Raw genomic sequence first — 18,355 nt, forward strand, 5'->3', positions numbered from 1 at the left:
TCCCTTTTCAGTGTCCTACCTTTTGAATCATAACTTTCTTTTTCACACAATGGCTACATCTGTTTTCCGTTCTTCCCCATCTACAATTACTTTTTCATGACAAGCTCTTTCTTGGGTAGATACATAGGCTCTATGTATCTTTATCAATTAACCTAAATCACATTCGCCCAGTGAATCTAAAGGAAAACTCTTAGGAAAAAGTTACATCAGTACCAGCTTGCTTTGCTTCAGCAGATTGTAACCTGAGTGATTTAGCAGCAGCTACACCATCAGTGCTGCCTGCAACTGACATGGGAATCTCTGAGAGCAACAGGAAAAACAGCTGAAATGGGAAATGTCTTGTCCAACTGTAAACTCATTCTAACTGAATGCGTCTGTCTTGTCATTCTTTAGACTTTTTATTTCCACTAGATGACAGGATAGATGCTCCCAAACATTTTATTTTCCTAGTTTCTTTTCTTAGTTTCTTTTCCATGGCATACCACGTAATATTTAAACAATCTCCCACTTACAATTTTTTTAAACACAGCCATCAGCATCTCTCCTCAAAAAAACAATAAGACAGAACATGTAGAAGCACATCCAAAGGCAAAGATGTTTAGAAAAAATAGTCATTCCTCAATGGAAGACATTTTACAGAGAGGATGTGTTATTTCCATCCTTTGGCGCATACGATACTTGACTGGAAAAGGCATTGAACTAGTCTACTACAACATTACTTAAAGTTGCATACCACCTTGTAGCATTTCTTCTCAATAATGTATTTTGCATAATAGAAGTTAGCACTTTTAAGACAAAATCAAATTCTGAAAAAATGTCTCAACTACAAAAAAAGCTATGTTTTTAATTGTAATTATTGTAAAATGCTGGGAATAAAATAATTTACTTGCCCATTAAAACAGACTAGTTGTGATTATTATGGAGGGCTCGTTTGAAGAATAAGAATTAGTGAAAAATAGGGGACACCATTGCCTGTAGTTTTTCTAAGGAGAATAAGCAAAATCTAATTCAACTATAACCTCGTAAAATCAATTTTTTTCCTAAAACTTAAAAGTGAAAGGCAACACTTTCACTTTTATCACACAAGCAAACAAAATAATTAATTTTCTGTATTTCGGGTCATTTATACATACAACTACAACGCTGACTGTAAATCTACATATAATGACTCATTGAAATTCTAGTTTCCACAGCTCAGTTAGCCAAATGGTATATATTCAGTGTGATTTAAAAACTGTTTAATGAAGGTGTATTTTTAATTTATAACTTGTTTGTTTAATTACAAGGCAAGGAATGCAATTACATTTTCTGCTTAAGGATTAAAGCCTTCTTACACTTCAGGCATTAATAAAACCATTTTTTTATTCACTTTTGTATTAGTATAACTGCTTTAAATTTGGTATAGTACATAGAAAGTGTTTATATAAAAAGAAAGGAATGGCAATCAAAAGAATGAGTTTACTGTATGTCAGTGCTAGTGTGTTTTATATGTGAATATGTCTCATTAATTCTGTCTAGTTGGTATAAGAGTTAAAATTATGAAGTCTGGTAAGAAGCATTTTTATTCTGCTCTCCAATCATGTACCCCAAAAGCAGAGTTTTCAGAAAACTTTCCACCATTGCAACATGCAATATTTTTCAAGTATTCTTGAATAAAGATTATCTATTTCCCCAACACAAGCACGTACAGCTCTTGGCACTATACCAGCTCATCACTTAAATTGTCATTTCTGTGCCTTCAGTCCAATTAACTATAGATTGGATCAGGGTTTAATATCATGCTCCCTATTTACTATCTACTATTCCAACTTTTTTTTTTTTTTATTTCTAAGGACAAAAATCCGCCTGTTAATTTGGTTTCTTTTCATTTGCAAGACCTATCAGAAATTCAATTCTTATAATTCTCTACTATCCCAAAAATCTTGAGTACTCAGCTAGTGCTTTGTCCTTAAAAGCAATTTTCTTATTGATCAATAATTTAATCTTTTTAACTCTATGGTTATTCTCAATCCCTTTATTTTTTTGCTGCATATCCTTTCCATGTTATGTGCAACCTCCTTCACGTTTTTATCCCCCCCCTCTCTCTTTCTGTTTCCCAGGAAATTTTGAAACAGCCACCATGATGAAATTCCAAGCTTCTGGCAGAGGTCATTCTCTATTATATACTACAGGAGATTCTTTGTGAAATCTGCATGTAACAATGTTTTCTGAGCGCTAAGTGAAAGTACTCATCTATGAATGTACCTGCCCACATCATATACGAAAGTGCCCGTATTTGCTGCTGCTGTTATTTACAACATTTCTTCATCCAGTAATAGATACACATCTCTTGAAAGATACAGGTTCTTCAGTAAGTGAAATTTTGTCAGCAGGCTTATTAATGTGAGTTACCTAGAGACTAAGAGACAAACCTTAATGTCAGGTTCTGACTAAGATAGATACCCTCACTTAGATACAGTCACTTCTTTAGTAATTTGGCAAACTCTTTGGCAAGATTCACTCAAGTATGTGAAGGACAAAACTGTGATAAAGAACAACATTGTTTACTTTACACTTTAAAAGCAACCTGTAATTTCCCAGTGGGAAACAGAGTGATACCCTGCGTAAATGAAAACTGTCAGATATCTTGAGACACTTTCTAATGATTCTTACATTCCACAGCAGAACTGTATTCATTTTTTTTTTAACATAAAAAGTATTTACAGAAAAACGCAATAAATGTAACCCTTTGTTTAGCAACTTTCTCCAAAGGTATGCAAATATATGTAAAAAATGACTTTATACAAGAATACATCACAAATTCAGGCAAGATGAGAATATGTTCTGCTCATCTCAGGCATGCAATATATAATTGCATTATAACTGCTATATATAATGCATCTTTTTTCATAGAAGCATTTGTTGTTAAATGTCTTTGTGAAACACAAGACAAAGAAAACAAGGTGTCAGGCAAACAGGCTGTATCATGTAAAGATAGATGAAAATTACAGAAAAATCTATCTACTAAATAATATTCTTTTCAGTGCTGTATTACTCAGCAACTGTAAAAAAAAAAAATAATGTAGACACAAAGACTTGCCTTTCAACAATCCCTTTCCCCAGTGGAACTTACTGGCATAAAGGAACATCATCTTTGATGATGCAGGTTCCTCCATTTTTGCAGTATTCTTCAGGACAAGCTACAAACATAAAAGTAGAAATTATAATTCAAATCCACCCTCTCCATACCCTTGAAATTACTATATTTGTCACTGTCTGATTTTCAGAATGGCAGAATACTCACATATATCATTTCGAGTACTTCTGAAAACTTTTCCTTTAGTCTTGACGGTAACAGCGTCAAATAAAAATACATTAAAATCAATGGACATCTCTTGAGCTTAAAGAAAAGTAGTGCTTCAGTTGAATAGGCTTCTAATTAGTCTCAGATCAAGAGTTACATCTGACTCCAGAAAGGAAGCTTTTGTCACTTACTGGATTTTTAAGCAAAAATATTAATATATATAGAGCAAAGAACTTTGAACTTGTATTTTCTTAGTATTTGCGTCTACTTTATTATTGGCATTATTATTGTCTTCTTGTTAGTTTAAATGCAGTGGTGACAAAAGAACAGATGCTGTCAATGGTTTAAGTGTGGAATACCAGTAACCGAAAATCTTAAAACCATGACAGATGCTTACTCATGTATCATCAACTTTCTAATTCATGACGCCCAGAATTGTATCACAGAATCACAGTCTCATAAAATTTACTGGATGTGGAGTTAGTTTTCTTCACAGCTGCCCGTATTGTGTTGTGCTTCAGACTTGTGACCAAATGCATGTTGATAACATACTGGAGTTTTAAATGCTGCTGAACAATGCTTACATAACATCAAGGCTTTTTGTTTCATGCTCCGCCCCTCCAGGTGAGGAGCATGCACGTAGGCAAGAAACTGGGAAGGAAAGCAGTTGAGATAACTGACCTGAATTAACCAGACAGGCATTCCATACCCTATAAATGTCATTTTCAGTAATAAAACTGGGGGGCTGTTTTCCAGGGGTTGCTGTTTCTCAGGGATTAGATGAGCATCAGTCAGATGATGGTTACTGATTCCATTTGCAACACTTGATTTTATATATTTAGCTGTCCATTTATTTATTTATTGCTGTTAAATTTTTTCTCAACCCATGAACTTTCTCAGTTTTGTCTGTCCTGTTCTTTTCCCAGTCCTGTGGTGGGGGATGAGTGAGCAGCTGTGTGAGGCTGAGCTGCCTGCTGAGATTAACCAACAATATTGGTTTTGCAAAGAGTAAAGTGTTTAAGTAGAGGGGTATATCAGTTATACACTGTTTTCAGCTTTTGACATTTCTTCACATAGATTTCCACTTTAAAAGGCTTAGCTTTACTGAAGTTTAGTTTTACTTCACCAGAGTGAAAAAAACTAAAAATCAGGATTTGCATAGCAGTAAATTACTTCTAGTTTGGGTTCAATATTTTCCTACATTGCAATAATTTCTGAATATATTCCTTTTAATTGAAAATATTCTTCATTGAAAATATATTATCAATCAGATTTATCAGGTATATATTTTATCTGCATTGTGAAATTGTTAATACTCCCAGGCAAATTTTTCTCCAGAAACTCAGAAATGCTGATCTTTCTATTCAAATGGCTAAAATCAAGAGTGTCTTAGTAGCACATTACAGGAAATTTTTTTTAAAAAACATGACGTTTTCGTGACTACATGAAAGTTCCTTGTGTACATGTTAGCTAAGCACGTTATTTTCCATTTTTCCCCTCACTGTTTTTCTGAGTGACACTTTCATAATCCAAATTCACACCCAATATAATCTGATTAACAGAGTGAATTCAGTCTAGTTTGTGGACTGGCTCTAGTTTCATTAATAAACCACTGTATTTTAGTGTTGCAAATGACATTTTAATGGAAAACTAAGTACCTGAACAGCTGGACTCATCAAGGCTGAAATCAATGCAGTCTGCAATGCCGTTGCAACGCTGGGAGACTGCTATGCATTGATTTGTTGACAGGCATAACAAAGAGCCATTGAAACAATCTGTAATGGCTGAAATGAAAAGTAACATGACAGTTATTGTCGGATATATTTCCTTTTCTCACTGTTAAAAAAAACTATCAGAAAACTTTATTTGAACTTTAGTTCATAAACTTGTATCCACATGATCTTTACAAGCTTTCATCTTCAAAGTCATACAGCTTTGCTATTTACTAGCTAAATAGGTAAACAAACACTGTACACAGATGTTGCAGAAGCTAGATTTTCCCATGTTGTATTCGTGAAGGAAACAAGGGCATGTTTACTTAAAACATTGTCAGAGTAAGCTGAAAAAAAACAATGAAAACTCATAAGAAGCTACTACACAACACATTCAACTCCCAGGCATAACCTGGGAAAAAAAAAAATTAAACAAAAACTAAAAAGTTGACATAGAATAGTTTCCTTTAATTTTGAGAAACCAAATACTAGCAGATATTTTGTGAACAAAAAGAAGAGGAAAGCTATTCTAAAATATCTGAATTTTCACACCTTTTTTATTCCTGGGCATTTTGTTGTCTTTTCTAAGTTTGTTCAGGAGAATTATGAGGGGAAAATCTTGATGGAATCATGTAAGCCGTAACGCTCTAGGTGCAGTCACTGATACACCTTAAATATGCAGTGGTCCTACATCCTCCTATAAAGTATAATTTTTTCTAACACAGTGTTCTCTTATACTGCTTTCAACTATTATATTTTAAGGCTTTTGTTTAGCTAATATGAGCAGTACTCTCTCAACATAATATTAATGCAAATCAGAGGAAATTAAGATTCCATTGAAGTTAGATGTATTCATATTACACTGATTTAGAAAGAGAGAAAGAATCTAGAAATATTTCAAATACCCCACTGCCACGTCTACATTTCATACTTCTTTCCCTCTCCTGGGATCAAGAGCCAGTGCACACAGCAGTGAGCATCCCAGGTAGGACAGCCAGGCTGCTAAAGGATATATCTGTTCTACTCTTAGATATAATGTAAATCACCAGCTTATGTATACCACAAAAATATGCTACACTTAAAATGGTGCAGCTCAATTTCAGACTGCAACAATGGGGTCCAGTCCTTCCAGCTCTTGCAAATTTTGATATTCGTACAGAATTATGAAATTGCTCATGTTAAGTAAAGGTTTGTGGGATCAAACGTTCTAATTACCTGCACTGACCATCTATTAAATTCTGAAGAAAAATCTGTAGAATAATATTATTTTGCTTCAAAATTTAATTCATCTTTACAAAAAATTTAAAGTTCTGTCTGATTTTAAATGATCACAGCTCTGTTCTATGACAGTAGAAGTCATGATAGAGAAGAGGGAATCTGCTGCTAGAGACAACAAGATAAAAGCAACAACAACAACAAACTCTTTTTCCCGCACAGGTCCAAATGAAAGTTCTCCCTTTTACAACAGGAAATACTTCATTCTTACTAAGTGGAATTCATATTTTGTCACTCACTTGTGGATATACATTTTTCCAGCTATTCCTGTTATTCAGAAGATCTAGATTCCGCTGTGTAACAGTTCCCCTGCTCTATGTGCTCTCCATTCCCTTGACCACTCAGTCCAGCCAAATAGGTCTTGGCAAGTATGAAAAACAACAGATTACAGCATCACTCCACTCCTGTGGTGCTTCCCATGACCCACACTTGTAGCATAACCTACCATCTATCTCAGGATCTTGTAAGTTTGCCAGAAAATAACTGACAGTCCCATGCCCTCTGTTGTACTTTCCTAACAAAATAATAATCTTATGCTTATTTTGTGTGTAACAGATCCAAATCCTCGACATGTGCAATTTGGGGCATGATGTTCCAGTGGTAATTGAACTAGTTTTGTAACTGCTCATTTGCACACAAATATCCAGTCTGTAAAAATAATTGCTTGCTCAGACTAGAACTTCAACCAAAACAAAGTTGGAAATTTGACATAAAACACATTTTTAAACTTAATAACTTATCATATGTTCTTTAGACCTTGTATGCCTGCACAGATACTTTAGAGACATCACAAACGTGGATACAAAGTACTGTTTATGCTTTGTTAAATTTATTACAAGTAATACAGAGATTCAGTTCCTGTACACAAGGAATCTGTACCACAGATTCATTGTGGTAAGAAAGTACATGCCTTATTTTTTTACATTTTATTATTATTTCCCCCAGTTCTGGACTGGCTGCTGGACTCATACTTGAAGATAAGATAGAAAAATGTTAATTATTTTTAGTCCATTTATAACTGTTGTGGTTTTGATGTGTTCCTTTACCCTGAGCAAGCTTATTGCACTGAGATTTTTATATACTTACAGAGGGAAACTTCATAGAAATTAATCTGACTGTTAAATAGTTTGCACAGATCTGGCATCTAATATTGCATACTGTCAACACAGTTGAAAATAACCGCAAGTTTCTCATGCCAGTTATTCTTTAATTTTGTGGGAGCCCTTCAAGTGTCTTTGGGATAAAGATATTAATGACAGACATTGATAACAGCAAAGATATTAAAGAGAAAACATCAGTTTTTTCACCTATATTTCATTTTCTATGTCCAAATTAAAACCCTAGTTAGGATAAAAATATCACAGCCCACTTGAAGTTATATAATTTAATATCTACAAGGTAATTAAAATTTACCATAATTACAGCAGATATATTATGGAGCACCACAGAGAACTGGGAAATCACTGTTCCTTGCTACTATAGCACTTGGGTCAGATGCTGTTGCATCCAGTGAAAAATAATATACATACACCATTGGTGTTAATACGCTTATTTTATACCCTTGCCACTGTAATAAACTAATTAAAAAAATAGATAAGTAGGTTCACTGAAGTACTATTCATCTTAACAGCAAGAAGAACGATGCCCAAGAAGAACATAACTGGAAAAAAAATTCCAAGAATTTTTTGTTAAAATTAACTAGCAACAAAATCCACCAGATTAGTAGGTATAATATATATTAAAAAAAATACCGTACAACTTAACAGCTGAAAGAACTCTATGAGAAAATCTGCCTGCACAAATCTCTAAAACATGCAGAAAAGCATTTCTGTGGTAGAGATAGTGGTTGTAGTAGAGAACTGACTAATGCATTTTTTATTTGCTTTTCTTTGCCCTCGTCTTCTTTTGGGTTATATACTTAATTTCTGCAGGATGCAGAAATAAACTTATCTGATGCATTCCTGAATTCACTAGCCATGGCCATTTTTGGCCATTTATTTTTACACTTACAAGAATGAAATTGCTAAGGGACATGGCACATACACAACGGATGGTGCCAGTAATTCCTAAACATAAATCTTTTAAAAATTAGCAAGAAGACCAACAAAGCAAAAGCTCGCAGACTGCCGATTAAATACTACTCTCTGTTCATAATTGCTTAGAAAAAAAGAAAAGAATTCCAGGTTTATCAAAAATCTGCAGAAAATCTCCCAATCTGTTAGTATAATAGTAGACATAGGCTGAAGTTACTAGCAAATGACTCAATTATTTTATAGATTATGCAAATATTTCAATAAACGAAACAAAAATTGTTATGTATATCCTTTTCCACTCTCATTTTTCCCCACTGACAAACATGCATGGCATTTCACAAGTTAAAAGTAGACAGCTAGAGATGAAAAGCTGTGCTCTCATGATGTACAAATTTTGGTGGGAGAACTGAGTGTGTGACAGTAATCATCTTGTTTTCCTTCCAAACCACCACTAACCACTTACATTCTGCTTTGCCCTGCAAATATCATCATAGAAAAAAAAATTGAAAAAATATGTTGCTACTTTTGCATTCTCATCTCATATTGTCAAAACTTACATGTTTGTATAATCAAAACTGAATCTTGGAGTAACAGTATGATTACAGATATGAATGAGTTCCCATCTCATCCACAATTCCTAGGTTTGCAATAGCTATGGAAAATGTTTGTTCTTTGAGGAGATGAGGACTTAATTTCCCCTCATTCTCTGGGCATTGCTTAGAAGTTGAAAAGCAATGAAATGATATTTCAGTTGTTTAGAAGCACTCATTAGCTGCCGTGGTCTGGCATTGGGATGTACATGTCCTGGGATACAGCAGAGACTTCTCTAGTTGAGTTGAGGAGGCAGTACTGAATGAAGATTAATGAAAAGAGGTGTTTTTGATCTTGGGGCAAATAGAATTTTCACACGTTTTTGAGGCAAGCATACTTTAAGGCCTTTCATAAAACTGTATCTTTCATCAACAAAACCTCATGTACACATATACAGATAGGCTGCAAAGTCCATGTCAGTTTATATAAAACCATTTTTAAAAGAAATTTCCTGTGTGCTGGTCTACTTGTAAACTCAGTACTTTTGATCCAAATGATTAAAGAACTGTAATTTCTAGCCAACTGGAAACTGATACATTTCGTTCTGATCAGGGTGAAAAATAAAATGTTGAAAAACTTTTGCAGAATGAAAAGTTTAGGGAAAAATGGTCTCCTATGCAAAAAGCTATGTAGCTAATTATGTTGGCTATCCTGTAATGAAATGTCTGGTCAGACACTGGAAAAGGCTTCATAGTGTATTGGTTGATAGTGTTCAAGAACATTTGGGCAATGCCCTCAATAATATACTTTAACTTTTGGTTTGCACTGAAGAGGTCAGGCAGTTGGACTACATGACCTTTGAAAGTTCCTTCCAACTGAACTATTCTGTTTGGCCTCAGTTCAACTATCAAAAAAGATGTATTTTGGAATGGGCAGTATGCTCACTTTTGTGTCCATCTGAAACTTCAAGGTGTCTCTTTATAGGTACAGTTGAAAGTCTGCTCTCCTTGTGTTTTATTGCAGGCCTTTCTCTCTGGTCAGGGCAGAGATTGCTGCTATTACATGAACAGACTTGTTTTTGAAATCCTTGAAAGAGCAAGACTTCTGTGAATGTCACTAAATTGCAGAACTGCAAAAGTCTCTCTTTCATACTGTCAATAAAGATGAGGCAAAACAAATGCAACTGACTGATCCATTGAAATAAAAGTGGAAATTCTTCCAGTTATTAACAGAAATACAAACCTTTTCAAGCATTTGTCAAAGTCAATAGCCAGGGAACAGGAAAGCATAAACAAAATTATTTGCAAATGTAAAGTGTCTCTCCAGGTCACACATTATAGGCAGTAGAACGTTTTTCTTGTCTAAAGAATACTGAATTCTGTGCTACTCTTCATTATGTTGCTCTTTTTCATGTCACTGTTTTGGGAAAGAAAGTTAGCATGGCTATAACTAGAGCAATGAAATTAACTTACGGCATCCAACTTCATCTTCATTAAGCAGGCAGTCAGGCACACCATCGCATTTCAGGAGGGCTGGGATGCAGCCTTTGGAAGGACACAGGAACTCTGTTGGTTTGCAGGAGCCTGGAGACATAGTGGTAGGGATCATTGTGGGACAGTTCATTTCATCACTTCCATCCAAGCAATCTTCAGCCCCATTACACTTCGCATTGAGGGGCAAACACTGCTGCACGTATGCACATGGGAACTGGCCACTGCTGCAAGTTGGATGCTGTGGTTCAGCTGGTCCTACAAGAAAAAATTGAAGTCCAGGAATGAATATTTATAGATGATCTTCTTTCAGTAATCATCTATATCACATCTGAGAAGAACATAGGCACTACTGGGAAGGCAGTTGATTTTTAACATGGAAGTTTTTTTGTTTTTTTTTTTAAGGTAAAATAATTAGTATAAAAGCACAGATCTTAAATAGAGAACACACTTTAAAACTTTTAAAACACTTTGCCACATCATATTAACTGCTGCATATCGTTGCTGTTCCTTCTAAAGCTCAAATCCAGCATCTGTTTTCATCCTGTTATTGTCTGAGTCATGCCCATACAGAGAAAGGTTAATACCATAGTATTAGGGAAACTTATCTTTTAATCTATATCAGAAAATGTTTAAAAATATTCTTGACAGCCCCCAAGGTCTTACTCTACTTGTATACTGAATGGGTGAAAAACATTTAAAAGACCTCATAAGTCAAGATCAATGAGGAATGTATTTCACACAGAGCTATTATCCACAGTAAGGTCTGAATGCTTGTAAGAGTAAAAAACAAATAAAAGTTTTTTACTGATATAGTTTATTATCACTCTGATTCTGTAGCTTAGTTTGACCTGCTAGATAATTAAAGAATAATTAAAAAAACCTGAGCGAAAGAAGAAATATTCCCGCTCCTCTCCTTTTTTTTTTTTTTTTTTTCCTGGAAAAACATACTGGAAAAAAATTGGAGGCATTTAAGCTTCTATTTATTCCTACCAAAACCACCGCATCTGAAATTTATTAACAGAAACATCAGATCTACTTGTGAAAACTGAATTTTAAGAAGCTGGTTGTGCTAATACAATTTTCTTCACATCATCAGTGTCTCCCAGGGGAGAAAAGTGATGAAGTCCTGCATTTTTTTTTTTATGTATAGAGAAAAGAAAAATTTCTGTAATTTCACTGTATGCATTTAATCTTTTTCTAGGTCCATTTACATCAGATAAATAAAGAAAATAATGAATATTGTGATCATTACAGACAGGGAAAAACGCATGCCACCACATCTGAAAAAGATGGTAGTTTTCATGTTGACAGCCTGAAGGAGAGCAGATCCAGTGCAAGAGATCGTGGTGGGTTTTAGATTGCCTTTGGAGAAGGTGCAAGCATTACTCTCTAACCTCAGAAGTCAAATGTTAAATCTTCATGAAGGCATGACAGGCTGTAAGGGAATACATGGATTTTTGCATTATTTTGCTACTTTTAATCCACTGGGAATCAGAGTCTTATTGTGTATTCTGTGCGACCAGGATCCAGTTTTACAGTGGGAGAACTTTGCTGAAACATGCTTTGTTTTTAAAATACCTGCATCATGAATATCAATAGCATTTGGTCCAAAGATGAACTGCTAGTACATTCAGACAAAATGAATAAATAATATTAGTTTACTGTCTGGTAACTTGCAAAACAGTTACAAGGAAGAAGAGCTCAAACTCTGTCTAACCTCAATCCTTACTAGCTTAGCAATCTTTGATCTTCATCTTGATTGACTTCATGTCAGATAATCAGAATTCTAAGCTTCATACAAAACAATATTCCTGACATCACCTTATATTGTCAGAGATGTTAAATTCTGTCACGCTGTTAGAAAAGATGTATTCCATACATTGGTCATAATCTCCATAAAAGAACAATAATGGATTTTAACACAGTGAAACTAATAACCTACTATTTTTTTTTTTGGCTTCTTTGTATTCAGAATTAAATCACAAATCCACTAAAGACAAAATTTTCATAGGGATGAAAAGGATTGCATTTGCTTGATACGTTGCTCTAAATGTGCTCAAAAAATATCTTTCAGTTATTCTACTTCAAAATTTTTATATAAGGCCATGATTCTGCCACGATATCTGAGAAATGTATGGGAAATCATTTGGATAACATATTTATTTCTGTATTGACAAAAACTTGCAGTATTAAAAATAGAGTCAATCTTTATTAAAAATGAATCCTCTTGCATTTTTAGTTTGCTCTTGAAAAAAAAGTTATTAAACTAGATAACATTATTTTTCTTCTGATATTTCTACCTCTTTTCCTCATAATACCTATGAGATACTGTGAAAATGACTTATCCTGCAGTTAATTCCACTAAGGGATGCACTTCTGTAGTTGTGTAGTATAGTTTTGATTTGTCTAAGTTCTCACACAGTGGAAATTAACCCCACACAATTCCTTAGCAAATTGCAATTAAAATTGCAACTACACTGTTAATACATTTGCCTTTCCTGTGGTCACTTGTTACAGGAAAAATAGCATTTATAGCACATTTGTGAAGATTTTTAACTCACTTTCATTCCCCTCATCCACTATACCTAGCATATTAATGATACGTTTGCTAGTAAATAGTTGGCTGATTTTATTCTGCAATAAAATTTGAAATCTATTCTTAAATTCAATCATATTTAAATGTATTGCTATGAGTCCTGCATGTTAAATTGTCTTCAGGCTTTTGTAGCACTGATTATTTTAGCCTCATGGTTTCAGTCTCAGAAAGTGCTTATGCATGCACCTGATCCTATTCTAAATTCAGTAGTTAAGCAAATGCTTGAGTGCTTTAATAAATCAGGGATTATTTTTTTTTCTATCAAGATTCCCAATTGTTGTTAGAAAATAATGCATAGAAACAAGTTCTTCTTGACTTGCGTACAAATTATTTTACAGCGTGTGGAATTCACCAAGCGCAGTGAAGATGTCTCCAATTTATGACAGAGGTTAAGTCAACAGGAAGGTTAACCAGAGGTCTTGCTAACTCTGTTTTATGTTTTCAGTACATTAATAAAAATCCAAAGCAGTACCCTGAAATCAGAAAAATCATTTTAGATCAGAACCATAAATAAGACAGAAACATATATCAAAGGCCTTAAGCATATCACCTTGCTTAATAACTCACATTAAGTGTTATTTAGTTCATATCTGCTTGGTTTCAGGTGCAATATAAAGATTGTGCTCTGGACATTTCTTAAATGTTTATGATTTCCACGATCTGCAAAATCTACTCCCCAGTTCAATCTAGTTTTTTTGCCTAAAGTAGGCAATAATTTTTTTTCTTAATTATAAATTAACTGTGCCTGCTAAAAAAAGTTTGGAAATTTATAAAACATTAATTTTTATATATCTAGCCATTAAAACTGACTAATTGGAATATGCAAATCTAGAAAATCATTAATAATGTCAAACTGAAAAGAAATCACAAACAACACATCATTAATGCAAAACTAATTACTTACATTCAAAGCTGCTATGTAATTATTTATATTAGGCTCATCATTGTAGTATGTACTGCTGGCATATTTCATTCTTAACATGGCAGTATTCATTCTGTTTCCTTGCCGCTAGGGAGAACTGAACTAAAATGTTAAAAATTTGACAATGCAATGCAGTTCACAGGGAAAAATGAGCTGGTGGTAATGTAATAACTACCCTCCATGGTCCTGAGTTGCACAAGGGTGTACTCACCTGCCTCAGCCTTAGAATCTAATTTTAAACTTCTGTACGTATTTGACTACTATATCCACTCTACATATATATATGAAGTTTCTGTAAACAGTAGAATCTAAAATGTATTTTTTTTCAATGCAAACTGGCTATCCATCCATCAGCAATTTCAGTCACTTAAAATCATTAAATTCAACAATTGCCTAACCCTGGCATGCCAGAAAAACGTTTCCCTCACCTTTCCCCAAGTGTAGAACTCATCTTCTGAGTATTGAGGGGCTCTAATTTTCAGATGACATTCAGGAGTGGAAGAGATGCTGTACACATTACTTTTTCTAAAAAGGAGTACCTGTTTGAAGCTGTTTAAGGATTTGGAAATAAATCTACTGACAATGACACATTCTAAGGAACACAGGAAAAAAGCTTAGCTTTCTGTATCCAGGCTACATGATCAATGAAAATCAGGACTGGAGATCCTACGGAAAAAAATCAGTTTTAACACAAAAATCAAAAACAATTTCAGAGAAAATAACCTCTGCTCAGGATTTAGATCTGTAAGAAAACAACAGCAAATTGCTCATTTTCCATTATAGCTAAAGGAATCACAATTTTTTAAGTAACAATCTAGGAACATGTCCAAAATACTTAGTTTATTTTGAACTCACCGTTTTATTTTACACTTATTTTTACCTTGCAAATATCAAATAATCAAAGTGTTTTGAAAGTGCATATAATGTCTACATGCACGTCATAAAAGGATATTTTTATTATATCCTAAAAAATGAGTTTTTGACTAAGTCTTAAAACTCTTTGTCAAAACCACTCATGCAGCTCTGTTGGGCTAGGTGTAATCTAAGGATGAAGAAATGCCACCCTACCAGCATCCTCACACTTCAAAGAGAAAAAGGGTAGCTGTGTGTAGTGGTTTCTTACTGAGGGCTAACTCAAATCCGTCACAGCACTCTCTCACTTTCCTTCCTCAAAGGAACTGAGGGAGAAAATACAATGTAAAAAGGCTCACAGGTTGAGATAAAGACAGGAAGATCACTCACCAATTGCTGTCATGGGCAAAACAGGTTCAGGGAGACTAATATAATTCATGATATACAATAGTGTCTATAATTCATTGTAGAGTCCCTCCTATGCAGTGCTGTCCTTCCTGAACTGATCCTGCATGGGCTTCCCAATGCAGGCTGCAGCTCTTCAGGAACTGCTCCAGCACTGCCCCCACAGGCAGCAGCTCCCCCAGCCCTCCTGCCCCACCGTGGGCTGCTCCCCTTGGGCTGCAGCTCTGGCCAGGGGCTGCTCCTACAGCCCCTCCATGAACTGTACCTCCTTCAGCCACATCCACTGCTGCTCCATGGGCTCCTCCATGGCTGCATGTGGAGATTTGCTCCGCCTGGTGCCCATGGGCTGCAGAGGGACAGCCTGCTCCTCCATGGTCCTCTCCTGGGCTGCAGGAACTTCTGCTCTGCACCTGGAGCAGCTCCTACCCTCCTTCTGCACTGACCTTGGTGCCTGCAGGGCTGTTCTCAGTTTCTCAATCCTCTCTCCCAGCTGTTGTTGTGCAGCAGTTTTTCCCTTCATTAAATCTGCTCTCCCAGAGGCACAACCAACATTGCTCTTGGCTCAGCTCTGGCAGTAGTGGGTCCCTTTTGAAGCTCTGGCTCTTACCTGACACAGGGCAGCTTTTGGGCTCTGCTCACAGAGGCAACCCCTGCAGCTCCCCTCGAATGAAACCTTACCATGCAAGCCCAGTACACTGAGATGGATACAAAAAGTAAAAATCTGATATCAAATTTTGTATGTACGACTCCATCAAGTGGAATAACTACAGCTGCATGTACCTGTATTTCATTGCTGTCAGATAAAATGGGTGCTCTTAGGGATGTTTTTATTTCAATGTGTTAATCATCAAAACATCTGTTATGCTACATAGAGTTCAGGAACTGATGATTTGGAAATAAGGAGCCTTTACTATGTGAAAAGTCTTCAATGAATGAAGTGCTCATGGTCTGCGAAACAATTGCATATTTCATAGAAAAGTCATAGAATCATAGAATTAGCTAGGTTGGAAAAGACCTACAAGATCATCCAGTCCAACCACCCACCTACCACCAATAACCCCACTAAACCATGTCTCTCAACGCTATATCTAAATGTTTCTTAAACACCTCTAGGGATGATGATTCAACCACCTCCCTGGGCAGCCCATTCCAGCACCTGACCACTCTTTCAGAAAAGTAGTATTTCCTAATGTCCAGCCTAAATCTCCCCTGGTGCAACTTGAGTCTTGTGGGTTGTGTTATTTGTGGGTTGTGGATTTATTAAAAAACTATGAAATGTTTTATGAACACTTTCTGTACACAGATGAAGATTTTCTGAATGCAGATGCTTTGTTGCACAGTTCTTTTTTGTCATCCACGGTGTGTGACTGGGCACACAGCATTGATCCTGCTTCCTTACAGCATGCCAGACTTCATTACATGGTACATGAGTCCAGCTACTGGAAACAGTGTAGCCGCTATTGCCCAAATGATAATATAATATAAATGTTTGTATTTCACAGTCATTTGTACAGTCAGAGACAAACAAGCATGCTTAACTTACATGAAACAAGATCTCTGTGCTATGCATTTCTTTTCTGCCTGCCTTGTTCAGATACCAAGATCTCTGGTGCAAAGTAGGTCTCCGTAAATATTTACGCACCACCTATAACAGTGAATTTTAATTTAGACTAGTAGGCATCGGCACTAAATTCAACACCAGAAAGCATGAAATAATGTTACCACATGCTATTATGCAGCATTAGTTCCATTGTATCAGAGCTTGCTCTAAAGTCCATTTAGGTAAATGGGAAGACTTACTGATTTTAATGGGCCTGCATCAGACCCCTGAGAACTAACAACCTGATACATTTGCATAAGTAATTTACCTACTAAATCTAACAAAAACTGGGGACCTATTAACTGTAGCTAAAAGAGTCAAAAATAAACCCCTCCAACAGTTTCCATTAGATGAGACTATAAATTAATTACAGATCCAATGCAGTGAATTAATGAAGTTGAAATCAGTGGTAATCTTCACTTTCACTTCAGCACACATTGGATCAGAGCATAAAATCAGCCCATTCAGTGTCTACAGGAAAATAACCTTGCTTAAAAAAATTCATTGCATTGAACTTATTCAAATACTTCTACAGCCTTTCTGTGAGTGTTTATCTGTGTCAGTAAAGTTTCTGCTAGAAAATAAAATGTTAATGTCAAAGCTTGTAAAAAGCAATAAGAAAAGGGGGTGGGAGAAGAAAGGGGTTGAGCCTAGATAGTTACATATTTAATTCTCATTTCCTTTTGAGAACACAGAAGTATAGCGCAGGGTTCTGGAAAGGATTCCAGAAACTCTGTTACAAAGCCAATATTAACAAAACCAGAACTTATCCCAGTGGTATCACAGTTCACCATAGTTTTATACTTCTGGGCAGAATTGTGCAAAATGTATCTTAGAGGATCCCAGCTTGCTAACATGCAAACAAGAGAAAACATGTAAGTAGCTTACTGCTTGTAAAATCAAGCTTTGATTTAAAATTTCCACTCAGAGATCTACCTCTACAGACTGGAACAGACTTACCATCTATGAACAGCCACAGCAATAATTGTCACTTTTATGTTAAGAACAGTCCAGAATTTGCTAGCTATGTCTGTTATCATAATACATTTATGTATTTATTAGGAGCAATGAAAGACTGGAGAAACTGTGAAGTTTTAATGACCAACAAAGTGATGTAGGACAGGCTTAGAGCAGAGAAAAGAGAAACTGCTCAGCATCAGGACAGTTTTCATAGATGGGCTGGTAACAGAATGCCATGCTAAGTCTTATATTTGTCAATTTAACTTAGAATGAAAGGTAGTTTGTACAGATAGCATCGTCTGAGAGAAGCATCCTGGCAGGCTCTGCCTAATTTGATAAATATCAGCTTATGATTTAGGCTTGTTGAAGAGAAAGTTAAGTCTTATCTAATAAAGAATCTGAGAATTTTTTTTTCTCCAATGAAGTATCATGAAAATATTTGTTTTCCAAAATTATTTCTCTATCCCACTAAGAAAATATATTGATTTTTATGAACAAAGTTAGCAAGGTAAAGTATCATCTCTGTGATTTGAGCCTTTTTTTTTTTTTTTTGGTGTAAACAGATGGGTTTTGGAGGCTTATTATTATTGAGACAATTCTAATACACTACTAATAAATCCAAAGACTTTAATTTTCCAAAAGGCATCTGGCTTGAATCAGAAGATTTCAATATTCTGTGCAGACAGGCATTGA

The 18,355-nt window shown here is 35.3% G+C and overlaps 1 protein-coding gene across 1 annotated transcript in view; it reads right to left on the reverse strand.

Annotated features, from left to right (window-relative positions):
* The window catches only part of MALRD1 (MAM and LDL receptor class A domain containing 1), a 223,310-nt gene that overhangs the window by 37,215 nt on the left and 167,740 nt on the right, over positions 1–18,355 (reverse strand). The window contains exons 33-35 of the mRNA XM_021388959.1: positions 10,307–10,582; positions 4,942–5,067; positions 3,113–3,179 (exon numbers count right to left, since the gene is read on the reverse strand). Of these exons, the coding sequence (XP_021244634.1) occupies positions 3,113–3,179; positions 4,942–5,067; positions 10,307–10,582 (469 nt within the window). The remainder of the gene's footprint in view (positions 1–3,112; positions 3,180–4,941; positions 5,068–10,306; positions 10,583–18,355) is intronic.

This window comes from Numida meleagris, chromosome 2, assembly GCF_002078875.1.
Source record: "Numida meleagris isolate 19003 breed g44 Domestic line chromosome 2, NumMel1.0, whole genome shotgun sequence".
NCBI classification, from domain to species: domain Eukaryota; kingdom Metazoa; phylum Chordata; class Aves; order Galliformes; family Numididae; genus Numida; species Numida meleagris.